Raw genomic sequence first — 23,552 nt, forward strand, 5'->3', positions numbered from 1 at the left:
ACAGTGGTACATGTGTACAGTCTCTTAATTTCACTGTGTCACATTATAATATTCCATGTCTTCTGCTTCATCGAATGATCAGTGATACAGTGATGTTATTGTTTATCATAGTAAATAAAAACTTAATCAAACTGTCTGGTTGGAAACATGTTAGATAAAACTAAAAACTAAATGTCATCAAAAAAGAAAATGAGGATAAATAAAAGTAAGATTATAAGCATATTGTGAGAAGCTTCCATACTATAACACACTGGCTTTTGCCACTGAACCGTTTCATTGCGCGTTTGAATGAAAACATTTTTGGATTAAAATGCAGTCTTACAGGTGCAACTACATAGCCTTTATCAAGGTTAGAATTGGGGAGAGCGCCCTCTGCTGTGCGATGGGTGAACTTACACATGTTGAAGTAAGGGGTCTGTGGCGAGATGGGGAAGGTGGGAGTCTGGGGATAATTCTCACCGCCGCTGGCAAAGCTGGGGCTGACCGCGGCCGCGTCCACATCGTCGTCCTCGAATGCCTCGCGGTAGCTGTGCATAGGACCCTGTACACACACACACACACACACACACACACACACACACACACACACACACACACACACACACACACACACACACACACACACACACACACACACACACACACACACACACACACACACACACACACACACACACACACACACACACACACACACACACACACACACACACCACACACACACACGAGGAGATTGACATTAAAGGAACACGCCAACATTTTTTTACCGTCTTCTCCAGAGAGAGATGAGAAGATAGATACCAGTTCCTCTCTGTGCGTTCAGTAGAAGCTATCTGGGTGCACGTTAGCCTAGCTTAGCACAATGAATGGAAGCGGACATGAACGGTTAGCCTAGGCATGTCCAACTAACACTCTCCCAAAGGCTAACCGGTCATTTCCGCTTCCATCATTCCTCTCTGGGTCTCCCTCCTGGTGGGTTTGTACTGACAGTATTACCTTCTGGGTCTCCCTCCTGGTGGGTTTGTACTGACAGTATTACCTCTCTGGGTCTCCCTCCTGGTGGGTTTGTACTGACAGTATTACCTCTCTGGGTCTCCCTCCTGGTGGGTTTGTACTGACAGTATTACCTCTCTGGGTCTCCTCCTGGTGGGTTTGTACTGACAGTATTACCTCTCTGGGGTCTCCCCTCCGGGTTGAGGGCCAGGGCGTTGGCGAAGTCCGCCGAGTGGACAGGGCCCCGGTGTGGGCGGAGGGTCCTCGTGGCCACTCTGGTACTGGCCCTCGCTGGTGGTCCTGCGCCGGGCCGTCTCCTGAGGCACCTCAGGGGTCATCCCCGTGGAGCGCATCCCTGGAACACCGGGAACAGTGTCTTTAGTCGGGGGGGGAATTCCTGACGGGGGTTAAATTTTTGAACAATGTACGGCATCTAGTGGGGAGATACTTTCATAGATGACACTGATCATCTATAGAGCAACATTCAAATTCTTTTATGACCCTTTTGTGACGTGGAACGTGGCTGTGAGAGGTATGAGAATGTTGAGAGAGAGAGAGAGCGAGAGAGAGAGAGAGAGGAGAGAGAGAGAGAGAGAGAGAGAGAGAGAGGAGAGAGAGAGAGAGGAGAGAGAGAGAGAGAGAGTGAGAAGGAACAAGGGAGCAAGGAGGGAGGACATAGAGAGTAGAATAGAGAGGTCAGGCAGTATTGAGGGAACAGGTGGAGGCTGGATGAGTTCCAGTAGTGTTTTCTTTATGGCTCACAGTGTCATCCACAACACATTTACTACGCACATAGAACAGGCACGTTTCTCTGTTGTTTTAAAGCAAGTGGCACATGTTTAAAGGTGTACGTGGTATTTTCTTTGTTAATAAATAAGTGATCTACATGTTAAAAATAAGCTCTCAATCTTTAACAGGCTCTCCCAGTCCCTCCCCCAGTCCTTCCACTCAGAAAATAAATGTTCTGGTATCCTGTTCCCACTTTATCCAATCAGGAGAGAGAACTCCACACACTCCACACCAAAATATAACTAAAGTTATAAGCAAATAATGTGCGTGAAACAAGTAAAATAATCAGTGCAGCTGTAAGCTAATTTGGCTTAGCAAGATGTCTTGAAATAAGTACAAATATCTATAGGGTTATTTCTCCTGATTGGATAAAGTGGAAGGGATACCAGAACATTTATTTTGTGTTTACTGCAGAACGGAGGCACCCATGTTACTGACCAGATATTCTATATCAGCGATGGCTGTCGAATGTAGAGCTATTTAAACAACACTTATAATAATACCACTTACAGCATCTTTAATATAAAATGAACACAGTGGTAGCTTTTTTCGCAGTTTCCGGATTCCAACAAACACTAAAATAACACCTGTGATTCTGTAGGTTGCATAGTACAGTCTTGTGGCCATCATCTCAAACCCCCGCCCTCTTTTCCTTGATCCTCCAATCACAACCGTTGCTTCCTTCTGGGCCACCGTTGTGCTTGGAGGACACTGCCTGACGACGAGGCGGCAACAACCCAAAGAGACACAAGGAAGAAAGACAGGGCGATAAGGGTAAGAAGGGTAAGAAGAAGGGAAAAAGAGAAGATGAGAAAATAGAAAAGAAAGAAAGAAAGAAGAAAGAGGAGGAAAGAAAGGAGAGGGACAGTGGACAACCAGAGAAGGAATAGGAGCGGGCACGGTCTGACTGCGGTGTTATGCTGTCATTAATCCCTGAATACGACGTTGTACTCTGTCCAGAAACGCCGTCCCCGCAGGAGGGTCAGGGTTTGATGGGAGGAGGAGGAGGTGGTGGTGGTGGTGGTGGGAGGTAGAAGAAGGAGGAGGAGGAGGAGGAGGAGAGAGGAGGAGGAGGGTGAAGGGAGTGCAGAGGAGGAAGCATGGAGTGAAGGGGCGTCCACACAGCGCGGGAGGAGCAGTCGGACGCGAGGAGGAAGGGAAACCAAGGAGAAAGGAGAAGGGCAGTCGTGAGTCAAAGGAGAAAAGCAAAACAAAGGAACGAGAAAACGATATGTGAAATGTGACCTTTTGGTGTGTTGATCAAACTTGTTGTGACCTAGTGCGCTGGCATGGTGTGATCTGTAAGCGTTTCTCATGCACCTGCTGACAACACTGGTGTCCAAGTAACCGGACTTGCTGAGGATACAAAACCTAAACACAAGGAGGCTGGACTTCTTTTCATTTATAAAAACGGCGTTCATCTGCAGAATTAAATCGTTTGGCGGAGCAGTCGTGTGAACCAGTGATTCTCGACTACAAGAAATATCATGCGAGAGGAGGCGCTTTTTACAGTACATCAGCAGGCTGTGATGCGCTCGCATGCACCAGGATACAGGCTTGAGTGTTGCTATTATGCCAGAGTAATTACTGTAACACTCTTATCAAGCAACGTATGGAAATTACCGAGATTAAGACACTTAACCCCTAATTGCTCCCGATGAGCAGTTGGCACCTTGCATGGTTGCCTCCGCCGTCGGTGTGGAATGTGTGAGTGAATGTGTGAGTGAATGTGTGAGTGAATGGGTAAAATGTGAGTAACAAATTGTAAAGCGCTTGGATAAATAGATTTTAATTCAGCTACGCCAACACAGTTCATGTTATGCCATATGGCTAAATGCCACTAAACAAGACAGATAGTCACTTACAAGTACAAATATAGTGCAGTGTATCAAGTCGAATGTAAACTAAAGAGGAGAGATGGACTTTCAGGTCAAAGGTTTAGTGCTCTCTCGTAAAATACCCCTCGGCCAATCCGATCGCTGTCGTCGGGTGAATATTTCAAACTGGTGTCAAGATAAGATGAGAAACAACAAAGCAAAGTACAGCTGCATAATATAGCGGTGATTTTTCGCTGCTGCGGCAGCTCTCCTGAAAAGGGGGGGGGGGGGGGTGGTACACACTCTTACCACTGGGTGGCGTCTATGAGTAACATGCCAGCGCCTATCTGTGCCATGTTGGATATGAATGCAGACAATGCATGGAAGCTGAAAACTCAACAGCAAGGCTATTCTTACCCCTGTCCTGTCCACACTCTCTCCGGCACAACCTCCCTGTGGAACGCAGCTCCCTGTGTGATCAGAGCTCCTACCTAGCCGCGTCTACCGCCTTGTGATTCCATAATACAAAAACGCAGAAGCCAGTAGAGTGTATTACCTGGCGTGTGAAGCCAAGTCTGACTTCAATGCCATTTTACTTGATGTTGAGATGCACACAGGTAGCGCTCATAAGTGAAAATGTCCACGTTGACGGAAGTTAACGCAACTGACCGAACTAAGCTAAAACTTCACGGCGCAAATTTTGAGAGGGAAAGTAATTTCTAATTCTAATTGAGATCAGAAGAAGCTTTAAAAGTACCATGCAAAGAAATGCCACGCTCTCTCTCTCCCCCTCTCATCCCCCCCCCCCCCCCCCTCCCTCCCTCCCACACTGATTCACTCACAAATCATCACTCCACACTTAAGCCTGTATAACATGGTCTCTGTCTCACCGGCGATGCGCTGAGCCACCAGGCCTCCCAGGTTGAGGTTCTCGTCCTCCGCCTCCTGCTGGGGGGTGACCGCGGGGAGCGGGGAGGAGGAGGCACTGTAGCCGGGTACGGGGACGAGCCAGGGGGTCCGGGGAGTGAGAGACCGCCCCGCCCGGGTACGACGAGTTCAGCGGCTCGGAGTGAGTGTGCTCAACCGCGTAGTGGGAGCCGGCCGAGCCCGGGGCTGGCGCGAGTGGAGGTAGGGCTCGGGCGTGTGTGTCGGGGTGGTGTTGTAGGGCTGGTAGCCGGGCCTCTGGGGGGTGTACGACATGGGCGACTCCACCACGGGACTCTGGACGGGGGACGTCGACACCCTCCCGGCCGACCGCAGCGATTGGGCGAACGCGTTGCCGTTGTTCACGGGGCTACAGTTGTAGCCGTGGATGGCGGAGTCGGCCTGGTAGGAGGCCGGGCCAGGGTCTGGGAGAACGGGACCTGGGACGCCCCTGCACTGTTCTCCCCGGAGGGGCGCTGTTGGACTTGGACATCTGGGAGTGGATGGGGTCCAGGTCCAGCATGAGCATGTTGAGGGCCTCGATGGACTGCTCGATGTCGCGCTGCGAGGCGGTGGTGGGGAAGTGGGGCAGGCTGTGTGTGGACTGGAGTGGCGGGCCGAACGGGTCGTCCGGGAGGCTGTACTGGTGCCAGGTGTTGAGGCCCCTCTGCACCGCCTCGCGGCTACTGGTGCTCCGCTCCGGCGCCCGCGGCATCAGCTTTGGGTTGGCCTCGGGGCCGCCGGCCGGCTGGTTCCCGAAGGACTGCGAGCGGTACATCCCTCCTCCGTTCTGGTAGTTGCTGTATCCTCCCTGTGGCGACTCCATGGTCCTGTCCGCGTTGTCGCGGAGGACCGCACCCCGTGCACGGGCATCTCGCTCAGCTTCTCCAGGTAAGGCCCGTCGTTCTGCTGCGCGCGGACGGGCGTCTCCGACGGGTAGTAGAGCTCGGCCGGCGTGGCCTGGCCCTCCAGGGACGAGAGCGTTCCCAAGCTGTCTACGCTGTTGCCCTCCCGGCTGCGGGGTGGCTCGTCGTCGAGAATGTCCGTCTCCCGCTCCTCAGCGGCCGGCGGCGGGTGCCGCGATGAGGCGGGCGTGTCCCCCGTTGACGTGCACCTGCGCCGGGACCAGATGGCGGATACCTCCTCCCGGACTAGTGGACGCGGCGAGGTAGGCCTGGCGCGGGTGTGAGGGCGCCTCCAGCCCACTCAGTAGCTGGTCCAACTCCCTCTTCTCCTGTGGGCTGAGAGGGGCGTGGCCCGCCGGCTGGTGGTGGCCGTGGTTCACCCGCTCTGCAGGGGCTGGCTGTGTTCATCGTGCGGTCGGTCTTGACGGAAGCGGTGGAGTTCCCGGAGTCGCTGCTCACGGACAAGGTGTGGTCGACGGTGGTGAGGGCGGTGCCGGGGGCGGTGACGGGTAAGGTGTGATCGGCTTTCTGCAGGGGGTGCTGGAGGGGGTGGCTGGGGTGCTGGAGGGCGTGCACTGCGTGTGGTCAAGGCGCTGTCCGGGACGGGGAGGCCGTGATGGTGACCACTCCCTCGAGGGAGTCTTTTTTGCGGACGCGAGCATATAGGCTTCCGTCAAGCGGGCCTTGGGTGTGAACGACGTCTGGAAGAGATGGAGAGACAAGATAGATATAGATCATAGATCTGTCGATGATATTGCATTTATTAATTTACATTTATTTTACATTTATTTTGGATTTCATGATGGGTTTTTTGCTCTTGATTTATTGTGATGTCTCTTCTTGACTTGTTTAAAGGAGACTTGTCCGGCCCATGGGGGACATTACCTTGTGATTTTGGGGGCTTTACAAATGTATTTGATTCAAACAGTATTTAACATATTATCTCTTTGAGTTTCCTGTAGCCTACAGTAACATGAACTACTTCTATGAAACGTGTACAACGTCACGCAAATACAAAGTCCATTATATTCTATTGAACACTGCTCTTTTGGGGGGGGGGGGGGGGGTGCAACAAAAGGTCTCAGGCCAGAATCCCCCCCCCCCCCCGGCTCTCTCTCCTGACCCCTCCCAGTTCACCGTGTAGTCCAGTCACCATGGGCAACAAACCCCCCCCCCCCCCCCCCCCCCCCCCCCCCCAGCTCTATAAATAGGTTGCTTGCAGGGGGCTCCTCTGCCCTCTCACGTTGCGTCAGCACAGCACTCATGCGGTGTGACGTCAAACTCCGGGGGGCGTCTCCCGTCCGGTTAGAGAGAGCAACAGCTGGGCTCTCCGTGCCAAAAGGGAAAAGAACCCTTTCGCCAAGCGACAGGGACAGGAAACGAATGCCTTCCTGACACGATCTGGACACGGACGCTGACTCACTCACTACAGCCGCCATGTCAGAGTCACAGCGTACGTGTGTGTGGCCCAGTGTTTAGGACCACTCCCGCCTACGGGGATCCTTTGGACATGTTCAATACTGGTGCCAATACCAATACCTGGGATTCGATACCAAAAAACTATACTTTTACTCTGATACAGTACATTACTTTGCTGAGTTAATGTGTGTTGCGTATTGCTGTGTGAGCAAATCAGAGGCTTTGTTGCATTTTGGATGATGTTTGGCTTGTGGTTGAACAGAAGAAATGTGATATCTTGGAACAAACTTATTGGCTCACTACTTATAGGTATCCACATTTCGATACCACAGCATTTTGTGATACTTTCTGATAGCAATTCAATCGATACCATAAAAGTATAGAATTCCAATAACCAGACCAGATCAGTTGGGGATTTATGTGTTTTTTGCCATCCGACTAGATTTCGACAAGAACACCATAGGTTTCATGTATGAAAGTAAAACAATAAAAGCTTAGAAGGGGGTTAACAGTCGTTTCACTGCAGCCAAAAAAAATAAGATATAGGGGACACAATAAGACTGATTTGAATAATAAAATCAACAAGTATGACGATGATGTTGTTAAGCTGCTTGGAAATGAATGATGTGTCTTGTACTGGGCTACACAGGGTCCATTTCAACACTCTGGATTTAAAGCCAGATACTTTCCACACTAATAGCTACCAGTGTACCAATCCCCCCCCCCTGCCCCCGCCACCAACACCACCTTTTTGCCAGCTATTCCCTGGCAAATGCAATAGTTGATTTCCTATCTAAACAAGTGCTCATACAAAACGCAGAATCCCAGGTCAAAAAACTGCAATATCATAAAAACACAAAACATGATGACTGTTCCGCTAACATGTGCGCACACACACACACACACACACACACACACACACACACACACACACACACACACACACACACACACACACACACACACACACACACACACACACACACACACACACACACACACACACACACACACACACACACACACACACACACACATACCAATAGACTCTCCTTTACTTGAAACATTTCCAACACAATGAAAGTATTACTACATTATATGTAGCAGATATAGATTATGGAAAGTGATATATGGCTGAGAATAGGCGATCCAGATAGAGGTCCCCAGGGGACAGATGGTGGATCACTAAACACTTCTGTTTCAGAGCATCAACAACAAGCTCGTCAACAGCAGCCGTGAGAGACACTGTTCCAGGTTCGTTTAAGAAACACGTCGAGATCCAAAGAATATCTGACTTGGGTTTTAAATTCCAGATTCCTCAATGGTGGGAGAAGTACCTCAAATATTTTTATTATTGTTTCTTTTTATTATTATTTTACTTAAGCAACATTAGAAAAATGGTTGGTAGTCCTGTAATGGTTGCCCCTGATTGCTTCCTATTTAAGTTGGCTGCCTCAAAGTACAGCATTTTTATGAATTGATTGCATGTCTCGCATTCAAAACCCTTCAATTAAAATCAACTCTACAGTTGAGAAAAAAGAGGGATAGATGTAGTGGAGGAAAATAGATATATATATATATTGGAAATATTCAAGTTTCCAAAAAAAGTTTCCAAAAAATAAAAAATTAATTAAAAGTACTTAAGTATGATACTTGAATGAAAGCAATTAGTTACTTTCCAACCCTGAGAATCCTACTAGTATATAACGCAGTATGAATTGATCCATGCTAATTTGATTGGTGATATAACTTAGTCTGTAATAACTTTTTCCAGATATACTTTAAATAAAAACCTGCCCTGTCCATTTGTCTCTCCGCCAGTCATCCAATCAGAATCGAGAACCAGCTCAAACAAAAACACCCACCTTACCTGTCACTCAACCTCTCCTCCTCCCCTCTTTCCCAGAAGATCCCCAAAACGGACACAAATATTCCACAGTATTCCTTGTTTTCCAGTCGATTCGGTTCACATTGAAGGAAAAAGCCACGTACAGGTCAAATCTAGCATCAATACATGTCCAGTAAGAGTAAAGGTCCAGAGTGCGAGAGAGAGAGAGAGAGAGAGAGAGAGAGAGAGAGAGAGAGAGAGAGAGAGAGAGAGAGAGAGAGAGAGAGAGAGAGAGAGAGAGAGAGAGAGAGAGAGAGTCTTCTTTGGGAGCTGAGCTTGACAACTGATACTTCTGCCTCTGGGGTTCGTCTTCCCCCCTTTTTCCTAGTTCCTGGCTGTCCTCTCATCACCCAGCGCACACTGGGACAGAGTGAGGTGGGACTGTTCCATTCCACCCTCCGAGGGGTGGAGGGAGGGGGGGGTGAGCTGGCACACAGGAATCTGGCCGTTCCCGGCATTAAGGGAGTGACCTGTTGTTGTTCCCTATACTCCCCTCCCTAGGGAACGACGTCTCGAATGAAAAACTACAACTCCCACCTTGGAGCCGCTCACCAAGGCCGCGGACGACGAAGAGGCACGCTAAGGAGGCCGTGCAAACTGCAATGGAATATGGGGCATACTCTCTCTTTACCTAATATTTTTATTCTATCCTGAAATTTTTCAGTTGGAAGGGCAGTCTATGCGTAACGGCAAACAAAAAGTAAAATTTATTTTTTAATTTTAAAGGGCACTTTTTTATGATGCTCAAAAAGGCAGGTGCTCAAGCACCCCTTGGGCTCTATGTGTGCACGTGCCTGCACACACACACACACACACACACACACACACACACACACACACACACACACACACACACACACACACACACACACACACACACACACACACACACACACACACACACACACACACACACACACACACACACACACACACACACACACACACACACAGAATGACCTTTTTGAGAATAGGGATTCCCCTTGTCCTCGTTCCTACAAGGACCTTCAGTCTCAACAGGGAAACGCAGTAGACTCTACTTCAGGAGGGCTGACTCTCTCCCGCACAACACACACACTTATACACGCCTTGACTCATAAAAGGACAAGCAAGTAAGAATGAGACAACTACCTAAAGTCCATGATATACCATACCAGCAATATTGTGAGGCAATACACAGTATGCAAGCAACTAACTATCTTACTAACATATAACTAGCAGCTATGACCAACAATACTATCAACTATTGGTCCGCTATGGTACAATCAACGGTGCCCAACAGTAATGTTTCATACTTCTGTTCCATAATATTGCTCGCTGTGTTATTGGGTGTGTTTAAAAATACACCCAATAAATGCACATTGGGTGTGCTTAAAAAGACAATATCAAACAATGACAAACTCAGGGATATATACGCGCTATATATCCTGCTTAAAAAAGCCAGGATAAGCTCACGTCGTTACAATGAGAAATGGGAGCGTGACGGATGGGACATGCCTACAGTATATAAGCTGGGATATTCAAGCATCCCGTGTACTGTTTGGGTTTTGTGGTCTGTGAGTTCCATTTCTATGGCAACACATGGCAATAGTCGGTTTACTCCTGTATACAGGCATACTCGTAATCAGGATATGAAAACGCATACAAAGACGTTATCCTGTCTACGACCTTAAAGAAACACATTATGGGAAAAGCACTTACCGTCTTCTCCAGAGTGAGACAAGGAGATGGATACCAATGTCCTCTCTATGCGGCTGCAAGCTAGCCTAGCTTAGCACAAATGGATGGAAGCGGATACGGACCAGCTAGCCTAGCTGTTGGCCAAAAACACCTTTCCCAGAGTTTTAAGCTAGGCTAGTTAATGACTAACATTTCCCATAATGTCAGCATGTTCCTCTAACCAGGATATTAGCTAGCATCTGGAATATTAATGTACATGTAATGTAACCATACTCATTTTGAAGTGTATGTGTGTAAGCATGTGTGTGTATAACCAACATACCTTCTTATATTGCATATTGTAAAAGACACGCAAATGTTATGACTGCTGCTAGAACACTGAAACGCTGTGAGTGAGTGAGTGAGTGAGTGAGTGAGTGAGTGAGTGAGTGAGTGAGTGAGTGAGTGAGTGAGTGAGTGAGTGTGTGCGTGTGTTTGTGTGTGTGTTTGTGTGTGCGTGAGCCAGGGATGAGGCGCATGTGTTTTTAGAAACCATACATCATAACCTGTAAAGCCCTTAGTTGGACCACTTGACAATGAGAGCGCAGGGAGTACATGTGTGCACGGCCCCTATATGCGTCTCTCTGTAATCTCTGTGCTGTCGGCTACATGATGACAAGATGTCACGTATGTATCTATATTTACGTCTGTGTGTTGTTTTTCCCAGAGCGCTTGGCCCATTCCAGGTCAAAGTATCGACGTATTGTATTTGTGGTTGCAGTTCATTCTTGGAAGTTATCGTCCCTCAGAATCTAGATTCTTAATCATAGAGGACTATATGTCTTTGACAAGCACCCTCTGGTTTGGGTCATCATAACATGCCCTGAAAGCAGAAGGGAGGGCCAAGGGCCAACATGTAGGCAGTGGAGAGGGCCGTGGGGCCAATAATGTGATTGATTAGCCTATTCGTTTATCAAAATGTAACAAGCCGGTATTAGCCTCTCGGGGTGTGCTGTACGTCATCATGATAGTGTTTGATTTGTAATATGCAGAATTCTCTCAAAATCACTGCTCAACTACTGTATAATCAAAATAAATCAAAGCTCAAAAGCCTTGAGCTTCCGTGAATCTGTATTAAAGTAATCTGAGTGAGTGAGTGAGTGAGTGAGTGAGTGAGTGAGTGAGAGTGAGTGAGTGAGTGAGTGAGTGAGTGAGTGAGTGAGTGAGTGAGTGAGTGAGTGAGTGAGTGAGTGAGTGAGTGAGTGAGTGAGTGAGTGAGTGAGTGAGTGAGAGTGAGTGAGTGAGTGAGTGAGTGAGTGAGTGAGTGAGTGAGAGTGAGTGAGTGAGTGAGTGAGTGAGTGAGTGAGTGAGTGAGTGAGTGAGCGAGCGAGCGAGTGAGTGAGTGAGCGAGTGACCAGAATGTTAGCGGAACAACTGAGCCACATCACACTGACTCACAGACAGACAGAGAGTCAGAAATCCCTCCAGACCAAATCTCACCTCAGTGACTGACCGGCCCGGCTATTTTCTACCGGCCTGACATGGAGGGAGAGGGGGAGGGGCGGGGTGAGGGGTGAGGGGGTGTGCTGCGAAGAGTTCAACATCATACTCTTGACTTAGAAAGGAAGTAAGGTGCTAGGAATGATGGGAACTCAGCAAACGAACGTCACAGGGTCCCGACCCCTCGTGTTCGCCTCATACTTGGGGCATGTGCACGAGGCTTTAGGAGACAGTAATGTGCGCACACACACACACACACACACACACATGCACACACACACTTTTACCTGTATTTATCAAGCATCGTAAAGTACTAAAAGTAGCAGTGCTGATCTGACACCAGATTAGCTCATCATAAGTCATAGTTGAGTGTGTACAGTATACGATCATGTGACCTGATCGCTGATCCTAGATCAGTACTCCTATTCGTAGAAGTATGATAAGTATGGATGACACAATGCAAAGAAAAGGGATCTGGCAGGCTAGAGGGGAACGTTGATCTCCTTCTAAATGGATTAAGGGATGGACAGAGTCTCGGCACGACTAAAATGACCCTTTTCACCCTTTGAAGATCACTCAGGTAGAAATGTATCGTAAACAGCTAATGCTGGTTTTAGTGTCCCAACGAAGCTCAACGCCTAAATCTATCATCCCACTATTTACTGTTATATTTGCACTCTGGTTGGGTGCCAAACCAGAAGAAGATGTAATCTAATCTAATCAAATGTAATCCATCCTCCAATGAAGCCCCATCGTTCAGCATAAATCAAGCAGCCTACTGCGGCTACTGTGGAGTCTATTTCGGACAAGCTAGATTTGAATAACCGGCTAAAATTACACTCGCCGTGATTCTGGCTTGCACGGACTAGCTAACTACCGTAGCTAGCAACCTGAATACATAGCTTGCTGCACTGTGTTGACAGCAAATGGTTAACAGTCGGCACTCAATATGTCTGATGTCTGATGTCTGATTAGGTGCCAACGCTATAGCCTAGAACCAACAAACTGCAGTTTGTACGCTAACTATCAACTCAAATAGCATGCTACTGTAGTAGAACCGTAACATTTTCTAATAAGTCTCATTATCTTTTTTTATGATAAGTATTTGATTTGATTTTCAAGCACATCAACATAAAAGTGAGTGCAAAATAATCTTTTAATTTATTGATCTATCTCGTTAATCTATCCTAAATCCTTCTAAGAGAAAACCATGTAATAAGTTCACCTCACTGAAATCCTCTGGTATAATCTTATCATCACAAATAACATGATGGCTTGCGGGGCGGCACGGTGACACAGTGGCACGCACTGTTACCTCACAGCAAAGAGGTCCTGGAGTTTGCATGTTCTTCCCGTGGTATTTTTGGTTTCCTCCCACATAAAGACATGTATGCTACATGCTAGGTACATACAGTACGTCATGGATGGAGTTGGTCCCCAAGCACCAGACTGTGGCTCCTAAATAACTAGTCCTAACTGGTTGTGATGGGTGACATGCAGAGGACACATGTTTGGTCAAATGTGCTTGATAAATAAATACATAAAGATAACTTAAAAGAACACGCCAACATTTGGGGAAATTATCTTACCGTCTTCTCCAGAGAGAGACAAGAAGATAGATACCAGTTTCCTCTCTGTGCGTTCAGTAGAAATCTGACTGCACGTTAGCCTATAGCTTAGCACAATTAATGGAAGTTGACATGACCGGTTAGCCTTCAGGAGAGGTGTTAGTTGGACAATGCCTAGGCTAACCGGTCAAGTCCGCTTCCATTCATTGTGCTAAGCTAGGCTAACGTGCAGCCAGATAGCTTTCTACTGAATGCACAGAGAGGAACTGGTATCTATCTTCTTGTCTCACTCTGGAGAAGACGGTAAGGTAATTTCCCAAAATGTTGGCGTGTTCCTTTAAGTTAACAATTCCCCCCAATCATTCCAAGATCAAGCTTGGTAAAAAATCGACCGTTGCTGATAGCAGTGAGTCCCTTGGAAAAAGGAACACAGTTTGTCCATTAGATAGACAGGCGCAGTGACAAGGCATGTCCCCCAGGGGCCGCCAGACATGACAGAAGCCCTTTGGCCACTTAGGCAGCTGGGTAACATGCTTTTATAGGTCTGGAATTCCTTCAATGATGACCATCTGAATGAGAAGGATCCAAATTATGTTAACTTTTTTTTTATGATGACTGTCCAGATTGCAGATATGTTAGCAATTCTATCCACCAAGATATTGTAATGATATGGGAAAACCAGTATTGTAATATATTTCAAGATACTACACTGTATTTCAAGGCTTAAAAAATCCCAATGTTTCATAATATTGAAAATCCCAATATTTAAAAGAACACTCCACACAAAAAAACAAGCACATGTATCAAGCTCATAATTGCACACATATCCTAAAACTATAAACTGGCTTGTAGAAATTCATATGGTTGATCTAGGTGTATTATTACAGGATGTAATAAGTACATCTCAATGAAATGATATACAATTAAAGAATCAAAGCCTCTTGATAAGTAAGTATTTTTTAACATTCACCATTTCACTGAGCTGTTTTTACAGACTTTGTGGGATAATATACTGTATATCACATAACACACTCCTGTGCGTGATGTAATGCTTAAATGACATCACACGTCTTACCTCTTTAACTCAATAACTGTCAAACCAAATTCACATGTTTTTGTTTGTTTTGGGATACGTGATATTATGAACACTCTTAAAGGGGCACTTCACTGAAAAACAACACCGATTTATTTTGCACAGTAATCTCTTACATATCCCAAGGCTCTAAACTGTTTTGCACACATTCATTTAGTCCCTGTGTTGTGTTAATTACAGCTCAATGAAATGATGTAAATAGAAACAAATCTAGATATGGATCACAATAGGGATTGCCGTATTTTCATCTACATAATTTCATTGAGCTGCAATTAACACAATACAAGGATTCAGTTTCCTCTGATGACATCACAAGTAGAGATATTCAAACTCAATAACTCAATAACTGTCAAATTAAACGCATTTGTGCAAAACAGTTTTAGAGCCTTGGAATATGTGTGAGACTACAGTATGTGCAAAATAAATCAGTGACATCATGACATGCCCCTTTAATCAGCATACTTTTTCTGGGGTTATTTTTGTGTTTCTTTAAAGGAACACGCCAACATGTTGGCTATCTGGCTGCACGTTAGCCTAGCTTAACACAATGAATGGAAGCGGACATGACCGGTTATCCTTCAGGTGAGGTGTTACTGTAGATGGACAATGCCTAGGCTAACCAGTCATTCATTGTGCTAAGCTAGGCTAACATGCAGCCAGATAGTTTTCTACTGAACGCACAGAGAGGAAACTGGTATCCATCTTCTTGTCTCTCTCTGGACAAGATGGTAAGCAAATTTCCCAAAATGTTGCCGTGTTTCTTTAAGGTAGCACAAGATATTAAGAATTGTCATGTTATCCTACAGCATTGTGGTACAAGTGTGGTGGTAACATCCTATACCGGGGCTCTCTGGTGATACCTGGCCTTATACCTGCATGCGCAGCGTGCACTCACACACACACACACACACACACACACACACACACACACACACACACACACACACACACACACACACACACACACACACACACACACACACACACACACACACACACACACACACACACACACACACACACACACACACACACACACACACACACACACACACACACACACACACACACACACACACACACACACACACACACACAAGCATTTCAAGGGAAACACACGTGTGCATGCGCACACGCACGCCTGTCCAATTCCCTGTTCTCTGTCTGTCCTCTGTTCTCTTTACTGTGACAGGTGCTTTGCTCTGTGAAAGTGCCAGAAGCATTGCTCACTCACACACACACACGCACGCGCGCACGCACACACACACACACACACACACACACACACACACACACACACGACACACACACACACACACACACACACACACACACACACACACACACACACACACACACACACACACGCACGCACGCACGCACGCACGCACACAACACAACACAACACCTGCCTTTTGGCAGTATTCTCTTACGTGTTCGGAGGTGTGCATCTCATTGGTGCATGACAGTCTCAGAGGCCATTAAAAAGCCATTTAAACATGCTAGCAAAGTGCACCTGGTGCTCAACGGTTTATTATAAATAGACAATCCTCGTACAACCTCACTTATTGCCCTATCAAATGTGCTTGTAAGGATTATGCGGCTTCGACTGATGTCACTCAATTGAAATGGATGTATTATATTCTATTAACCCATTCGGGGGGCGTGACCTGCGTGATTTTGAACATTCTAATGGTGACGTCACTGATGTTGAAGCTCTCCAGTGTTGAGATGAAGTCACGTTGCTAGCGTTCCCTCGAAGGCAATATACGGTTGTCAGGCAGACTCGTCATTGGGTTTCACTAAGGCAGGGGTCGGCAACCTGCGGCTCTTTAGCCAATCAGCTGCGGCTCCCTGGCAAAAAAATATTATTATTTTTTTTACTTAAAAAAATCTTATTTTATTTGTATCTCTTATTTTGGAGATCGATGTCATACTGTGACACTGAAATGAAAAAATATTTCATCAACTCAAACAGTACGTCACACCCCGCGCCTCTCCCTGCCGTCTGCAAGTGTCTGACCCCCCAGTAACCTAACCATGGATAAGCTAACCAAAAAAAGGAAAGTCTGAGGAAAATAGAGGGTTTAATTCAGCGTGGAAAGATTAATTTGCTTTCACGACTAACGATGCAGGCTTACCTGTATGCCTGATATGTGGTGAGAAATTTGCTAACAACAACAAAAATTCTTTTTTTTTGATAGATTTTCCACAAATAAGGGAAGGACTCAAATAGAGCTGCATAGTTCAGGGTTTTATTTCAAAGTAGGTCTACAGATGCCAGTGTTTTTCTCCTCTTCTGTGTTTTATTTCAAAGTAGGTCTACACATGGTAGTCTTTTTTCAAAGTGGACTACTTTTTATTTTATAAATGTTCCACAAATAAGGGAAGGACTCAAATATACCTGAATAGTTCAGGGTTTTATTTCAAAGTCGGTCTACAGACACCAGTGTTTTGTCTCCTCTTCTGTGTTTTATTTAAAAATAGGTCTACACAGCCAGTCTTTTTTCTCCTCTTCATAAGATTTTGAGGTTTTCCTTTGTTATAACAGGTAAAAACAGCAATAAAAAGTCAAACATTTTCTTTTTGTGGCTTTATAATTCCATTAATGCAACAAACTGTGTGCTATAAGTATAAAGTATAATACATCGCAAATTACTTTGGGTATGCAATTGTCAGGCGTTTTATGCTAAATGTGGGGTATGCTTGGGGATAACTTATATAAAATGTTATACACTGTGTTATCTTAATGGTATCTTAAGGGTAAATTGGTTTTGCGGCTCCAGAGGAATTTTATTTTGTGGGAGGGGAAAAAATTGCTCTTTTGATAGTAAAGGTTGCTGACCCTAAGGCACTAAGGGAACGGCTTGCTGTTGCTCTTGTTGGCTCCCATTCAAAACCGAGGAAGGTATAACAATAAAAGAAAAGACAAATATTCCACACTCATTAGCTGTGTTTTCTTAACTACGACGACACTAGAGGCTTGAGAATATGTATTTCTTTTTGTATATAGAAGCAATTGTCAAAAAAAAAAAAAAAAAAAATAGATAGATAGATAGATACAAAAAAGTGCAGATGTAAAATGTATTACAAAAAGATTCCTGTGCCTCATCATGGTTCCCTGTTTTTGCTGCCTTCAAGAGGCTGAATCATACTGTACTGTATACATACTGTATCATACTGTACTTGTATACTTGAGTTGATCACATTAAATACCTTGGTCTATGGCTTGATTCAGAACTCTCATACAAATGTCATAGAGATAACATCGTTAGAAAAGTCAACTTTAGTGCTGGTGTTCTCTACCACAATAGAAAATGTTTCACACTCCCTGTCAGAAAGAAACGGGTTCATCAAAATGTTTTACCCATCATGGATTACGCTGACGTAGTTTACCAAACTGCATCTAAAACCAACCTTCTTCCACTAAACACATTATTCAACCGTCTATACGGCGGCACGGTGGTGTAGTGGTTAACACTGTCGCCTCACAGCAAGAAGGTCCAGGGTTCGATTCCCGCTTGGGGACCAGGTTTCCATGATGCCAGGTACCCAGGTGGGGTATCTCCCAGGCCTCTCTGTGTGGAGTTTGCATGTTCTCCCCGTGCTCGCAAGGGTTTCCCCCCCGATAAGATAAACCCAATGGAAAAACATGCACAACAACAGATCGCTAACGCTGTGGCGTCCTTGACGAAGACGGACAGGAGCACTTGGATTGGTCCCCTGGCGCGGCTCACGTTGACGCCTGTCTGCTCCCGGCTGCCCTTGGGGGGGAAGGACGACGGGATGGGTTAATCGCAGAGACAAATCGCATCTGCGATCCTAAAGAGACAATGCATGCGTGTGTGTTCCGGTGTGTGTGCTAAACTAACCGCTGTGTGTACCACTAAAACATTGAGTGTCGTTGCATGCCGAATAAAGACCTCTGCAACAGGTCCTGCATTATATGCAGATTTGCTCTTGGCTGTCCATATTTGACTCACAGAGGCAACTGGTATCTATATTCTTGTCTCTCTCTGGACAAGACGGTAAGCTAATTTCCCAAAATGTTGGCGTGTTTCTTTAAGGTAGCACACGATATTAAGAATTGTCATGTTATCCTACAGCATTGTGGTACAAGTGTGGTGGTAACATCCTATACAAAAAACCTTAATTTGCCATCTCCCATTTTTTTTAAAGTTCCGACAAATGTAACCACCTCAGTTGGCAAAAAAATCATTCAGGTTCAAAGGTCCATCTGACTGGAACGATCTTCCAGCTCATATTCGCTCTATAACATCCTCTAAACTGTTTAAAACTGCGCTGTCTTCTCACCTTGAGATTACTTGTTTTCACTAATAATAGTATAACAGATCTTTGACGCAATGACTTGAATATGTGCTCTGTGTTTTGTTGTTTGTTCGTCTTATGTTCCTCTTGTTTGATGTTGTTTGAACCTGTTTATTATAAATGTTATCTTGTTTTGTGTTTGGTTTTGTTTGTTTCTTTTTGTTTTGTTATGTTTAATACAGATATATACTTTATGTATTCTGTAAGCTGTGGACCCCCTTGAAAACGAGATGGTTCATCTCAAGGGGTAATTCCAAATAAAGAATTTCAATATGTATACGTACTATATCACTGTATCATACTGTACTGTATACATACTGTATCATACTGTACTGTATACATACTGTATCATACTGTACTGTATACATACTGTATCATAATGTACTGTATACATACTGTATCATACTGTACTGTATACATACTGTATCACCGTATCATACTGTACTGTATACATACTGTACTGTATACATACTGTATCATACTAACTGTACTGTATACTGTACTGTATCACCGTATCATACTGTACTGTATACATACTGTATCATACTGTACTGTATACTGTACTGTATCACTGTATCATACTGTACTGTATACTGTACTGTATCACTGTATCATACTGTACTGTATACATACTGTACTGTATACTGTACTGTATCACTGTATCATACTGTACTGTATACATACTGTATCACTGTATCATACTGTACTGTATACTGTACTGTATCACTGTATCATACTGTACTGTATACTGTACTGTATCATACTGTACTGCATACTGTACTGTATCACACAATAAAAGGAAATCAGTTGAACAGTTAGAACGTTGTGCATCACTTCAGAGGTCATCGGCCATGACACAATATTGTTTGTATTATGCCCACACGGCCGTGCTCCTTCCCCGTTTAATGAATTTGTGGCAAGACACCAGCACTGCACCAGAGTCAGCAGAACGCCGGGCCTCAGTGAGCGCTGCGATGCGCAAAAACCTCATTTGGACGATCAGTCGTCCCTGTGGAAGGAAGGGGCACAGCTATGGAGCCGTCTGCCCACTGAGTTGGAAACGCAATCGTAATGTTTTCAGGTGTTGGATCACGACTCGGAGAGAAACAACATCCTTCTCCCACCTCGATGTGTCTTTTATTTTCTTTCAATTAAAACTTGTTTTCTATTCTTTAAAAAATTATTATTATTATTATACAAATATTTTTTAAAGCCTCCTGTGGACAGGTGTTGTAAATTTGCGCTTCGCTACACACACTACATAAGATAAGATACGATGTTTCTTTATTGATCCCCCTGGGCAGCACGGGGGAGGGGAGGTACAGGTATGGGCAGGGTAATAGTAGAAAATACATAAATATAGGCAATACAATTAAATCTGAATATACAAATATGAGGAAAAATGTATTATACAATTATGATGCTATTGTGTTGTCAAATAAAATAATTTACCATCATTCATTCCACACGTGCACACAGACACGCACACAGACACGCACACGCACACCTACACACGCACGCACGCACGCACACACGCACGCACGCACACATGCACACACGCACGCACGCACACATGCACACACACACACACACACACACACACACACACACACACACACACACACACACACACACACACACACACACACACACACACACACACACACACACACACACACACACACACACACACACACACACACACACACACACACACACACACACACACACACACACACACACACACACACACTACTCATGTTGCTGTGAGCCATGTCCCGGCGGCATGTAGGAGTAACGGCGAGTTAACGTGCACGTGCGCTTTAGTTAACGTGCGCGTTAGTTAACGTGCGCGTTAGTTAACGTGCGCTTTAACGTGCGCTTTAGTCCCTTTTAACCCTTTCACTGCCACACTACCAAACAGTTAACCCTTTCACTGCGACAATACACAGAAGGTTAACCCTTTCACTGCCACACAACAGCGGGTTCACCCTTTACTATCAACCGTCGGTAGTGTGATAGTAAAGGGTTAACCTTCTGTAGTGTCACAGTGAAAGGGTTAACGTGCGCTTTAGTCCCTTTTAAAAAGCTCCCCAAGGCTTTAATGTTGCGCTCAACACAGTTAACGCACAGTGACCTCATAAACGTCCGGAAAACACGTTTGCAAAAACACAGATGTAAATATAGACACTCAAATAAAATGTACTGTACACACCAGATTAGACACACATGTACGTGTGGATGTGACGACTTAAGAGAGGCAGGAGGGTCGGGCTGAAGATGCTTTTACATACAGGTTGTGGTGTACGGTTTCTAAATACCTATACTGTACACACATGTATACACACACACACAAACACACACGCATGGATACATGCACACACACACGCACGCATGGATACATGCACACACACACACACACACACACACACACACACACACACACATGTATACGCACACACACACACGAATACATGCACACACACATGCCTGGATACATGCACACACACACACACGCATGAATACATGCACACACACACACTCTCTTGCATGCACAAGCACACACACGCATGAATACATGCACACACACACACACACTCTCTCTTGCATACACGAGCACACATACATACACACACACACACACACACACACACACACACACACACACACACACACACACACACACACACACACACAGGAATACATGCACGCAGTCTCTCTTGCATCCACGAACACACACACGCACACACAAATGCATGCACACATACACACACACACACACACTCTCTCTCTCTTTTGCATGCACAAGCACACACACACACACACACACACACACACACACACACACACACACGGCTACCCATGCTCATACACCACCTACAGCTATTTAAAGGGGTATCTGACCTGGGCTGGGGGGGGGGTCTCTCAGGGGGGTCTGGGTTTGGAGGAGGAAACGGAGTGGGGGGGGGGGGGGGGGGGGGGGGTCGGGGGAGGGTGGTAAAAAGTGTGCCAGCTACGGTAAACTGGGAGGTCAGAGTGGAGGCTCGCTGTTGGAGACATGGAGCCAGAGGTACATAAACCCAACCATTTGTTCTCGGACGCTGGTCCAACACAGCTACTATTCAATGCTGGTTTAAGTCCAACACAGCTACTATTCAATGCTGGTTTAAGTCCAACACAGCTACTATTCAATGCTGGTTTAAGTCCAACACAGCTACTATTCAATGCTGGTTTAAGTCCAACACAGTTACTATTCAATGCTGGTTTAAGTCCAACACAGTTACTATTCAATGCTGGTTTAAGTCCAACACAGCTACTATTCAATGCTGGTTTAAGTCCAACACAGCTACTATTCAATGCTGGTTTAAGTCCAACACAGCTACTATTCAATGCTGGTTTAAGTCCAACACAGCTACTATTCAATGCTGGTTTAAGTCCAACACAGCTACTATTCAATGCTGGTTTAAGTCCAACACAGCTACTATTCAATGATGGTTTAAGTCCAACACAGCTACTATTCAATGCTGGTTTAAGTCCAACACAGCTACTATTCAATGCTGGTTTAAGTCCAACACAGTTACTATTCAATGCTGGTTTAAGTCCAACACAGCTACTATTCAATGCTGGTTTAAGTCCAACACAGCTACTATTCAATGCTGGTTTAAGTCCAACACAGTTACTATTCAATGCTGGTTTAAGTCCAACACAGCTACTATTCAATGCTGGTTTAAGTCCAACACAGCTACTATTCAATGCTGGTTTAAGTCCAACACAGCTACTATTCAATGCTGGTTTAAGTCCAACACAGCTACTATTCAATGCTGGTTTAAGTCCAACACAGTTACTATTCAATGCTGGTTTAAGTCCAACACAGCTACTATTCAATGCTGGTTTAAGTCCAACACAGCTACTATTCAATGCTGGTTTAAGTCCAACACAGCTACTATTCAATGCTGGTTTAAGTCCAACACAGTTACTATTCAATGCTGGTTTAAGTCCAACACAGTTACTATTCAATGCTGGTTTAAGTCCAACACAGTTACTATTCAACGCTGGTTTAAGTCCAACATAGTTAATATTCAACACTGGTTTAAGTCCAACACAGTTACTATTCAATGCTGGTTTAAGTCCAACACAGTTACTATTCAACGCTGGTTTACAGTAAGTCCAACATAGTTAATATTCAACACTGGTTTAAGTCCAACACAGTTACTATTCAATGCTGGTTTAAGTCCAACACAGTTACTATTCAACCTAAATACCAGAGGAATAAGAAGAATGAGAGTAGAAAAGGCGTTCCAGTGAGGAGCACTTTGCCAAAAACTTCAAACCGCAAAGATTCCATTTATTTCTTAATTTCCTGGTAAACATGAGATGCAGACTAGGCGGCTGATATGGTCAAAACATGACATCACACTATCTTTCCTATTTTTGACAGTATAGTGATATTTTACTGTATTTGTATTTGTTTTAGCAAATTACAGCTTTTTTTTTATACAATTATCACAGTGCTTTTTTGTTGGTAAAAACACAGAACAATTTCCAGAGGGACTTATATTTTAGTTTGTTTGACGTCGACGGTAAAGTACAAATCCATACCTTTGCCTCCATGACAGTGAACCTTAAAATATTCCGCAGAGCTCCCAGCCCTGGTGGCAGACACATTTC

The 23,552-nt window shown here is 45.1% G+C and overlaps 1 protein-coding gene across 1 annotated transcript in view; it reads right to left on the minus strand.

The window, feature by feature from the left end:
- tns1a (tensin 1a) overlaps positions 1-23,552 on the minus strand; it is a gene marked incomplete at its 5' end in the record, with an annotated part of 87,967 nt that overhangs the window by 13,525 nt on the left and 50,890 nt on the right. The window contains 17 exon segments of the mRNA XM_084316340.1: positions 323-541; positions 1,171-1,179; positions 1,181-1,232; positions 1,234-1,348; positions 2,659-2,723; positions 2,725-2,734; positions 4,490-4,602; positions 4,604-4,695; positions 4,698-4,933; positions 4,936-4,986; positions 4,989-5,363; positions 5,366-5,591; positions 5,593-5,810; positions 5,813-5,839; positions 5,842-6,010; positions 6,012-6,043; positions 6,046-6,129. Coding sequence (XP_084172466.1) covers positions 323-541; positions 1,171-1,179; positions 1,181-1,232; positions 1,234-1,348; positions 2,659-2,723; positions 2,725-2,734; positions 4,490-4,602; positions 4,604-4,695; positions 4,698-4,933; positions 4,936-4,986; positions 4,989-5,363; positions 5,366-5,591; positions 5,593-5,810; positions 5,813-5,839; positions 5,842-6,010; positions 6,012-6,043; positions 6,046-6,129 — 2,093 coding nt within the window.

This window comes from Notolepis coatsorum, assembly GCF_963971535.1.
Source record: "Notolepis coatsorum genome assembly, chromosome: 1".
In the NCBI taxonomy this organism is placed as follows: Eukaryota; Metazoa; Chordata; class Actinopteri; order Aulopiformes; family Paralepididae; genus Notolepis; species Notolepis coatsorum.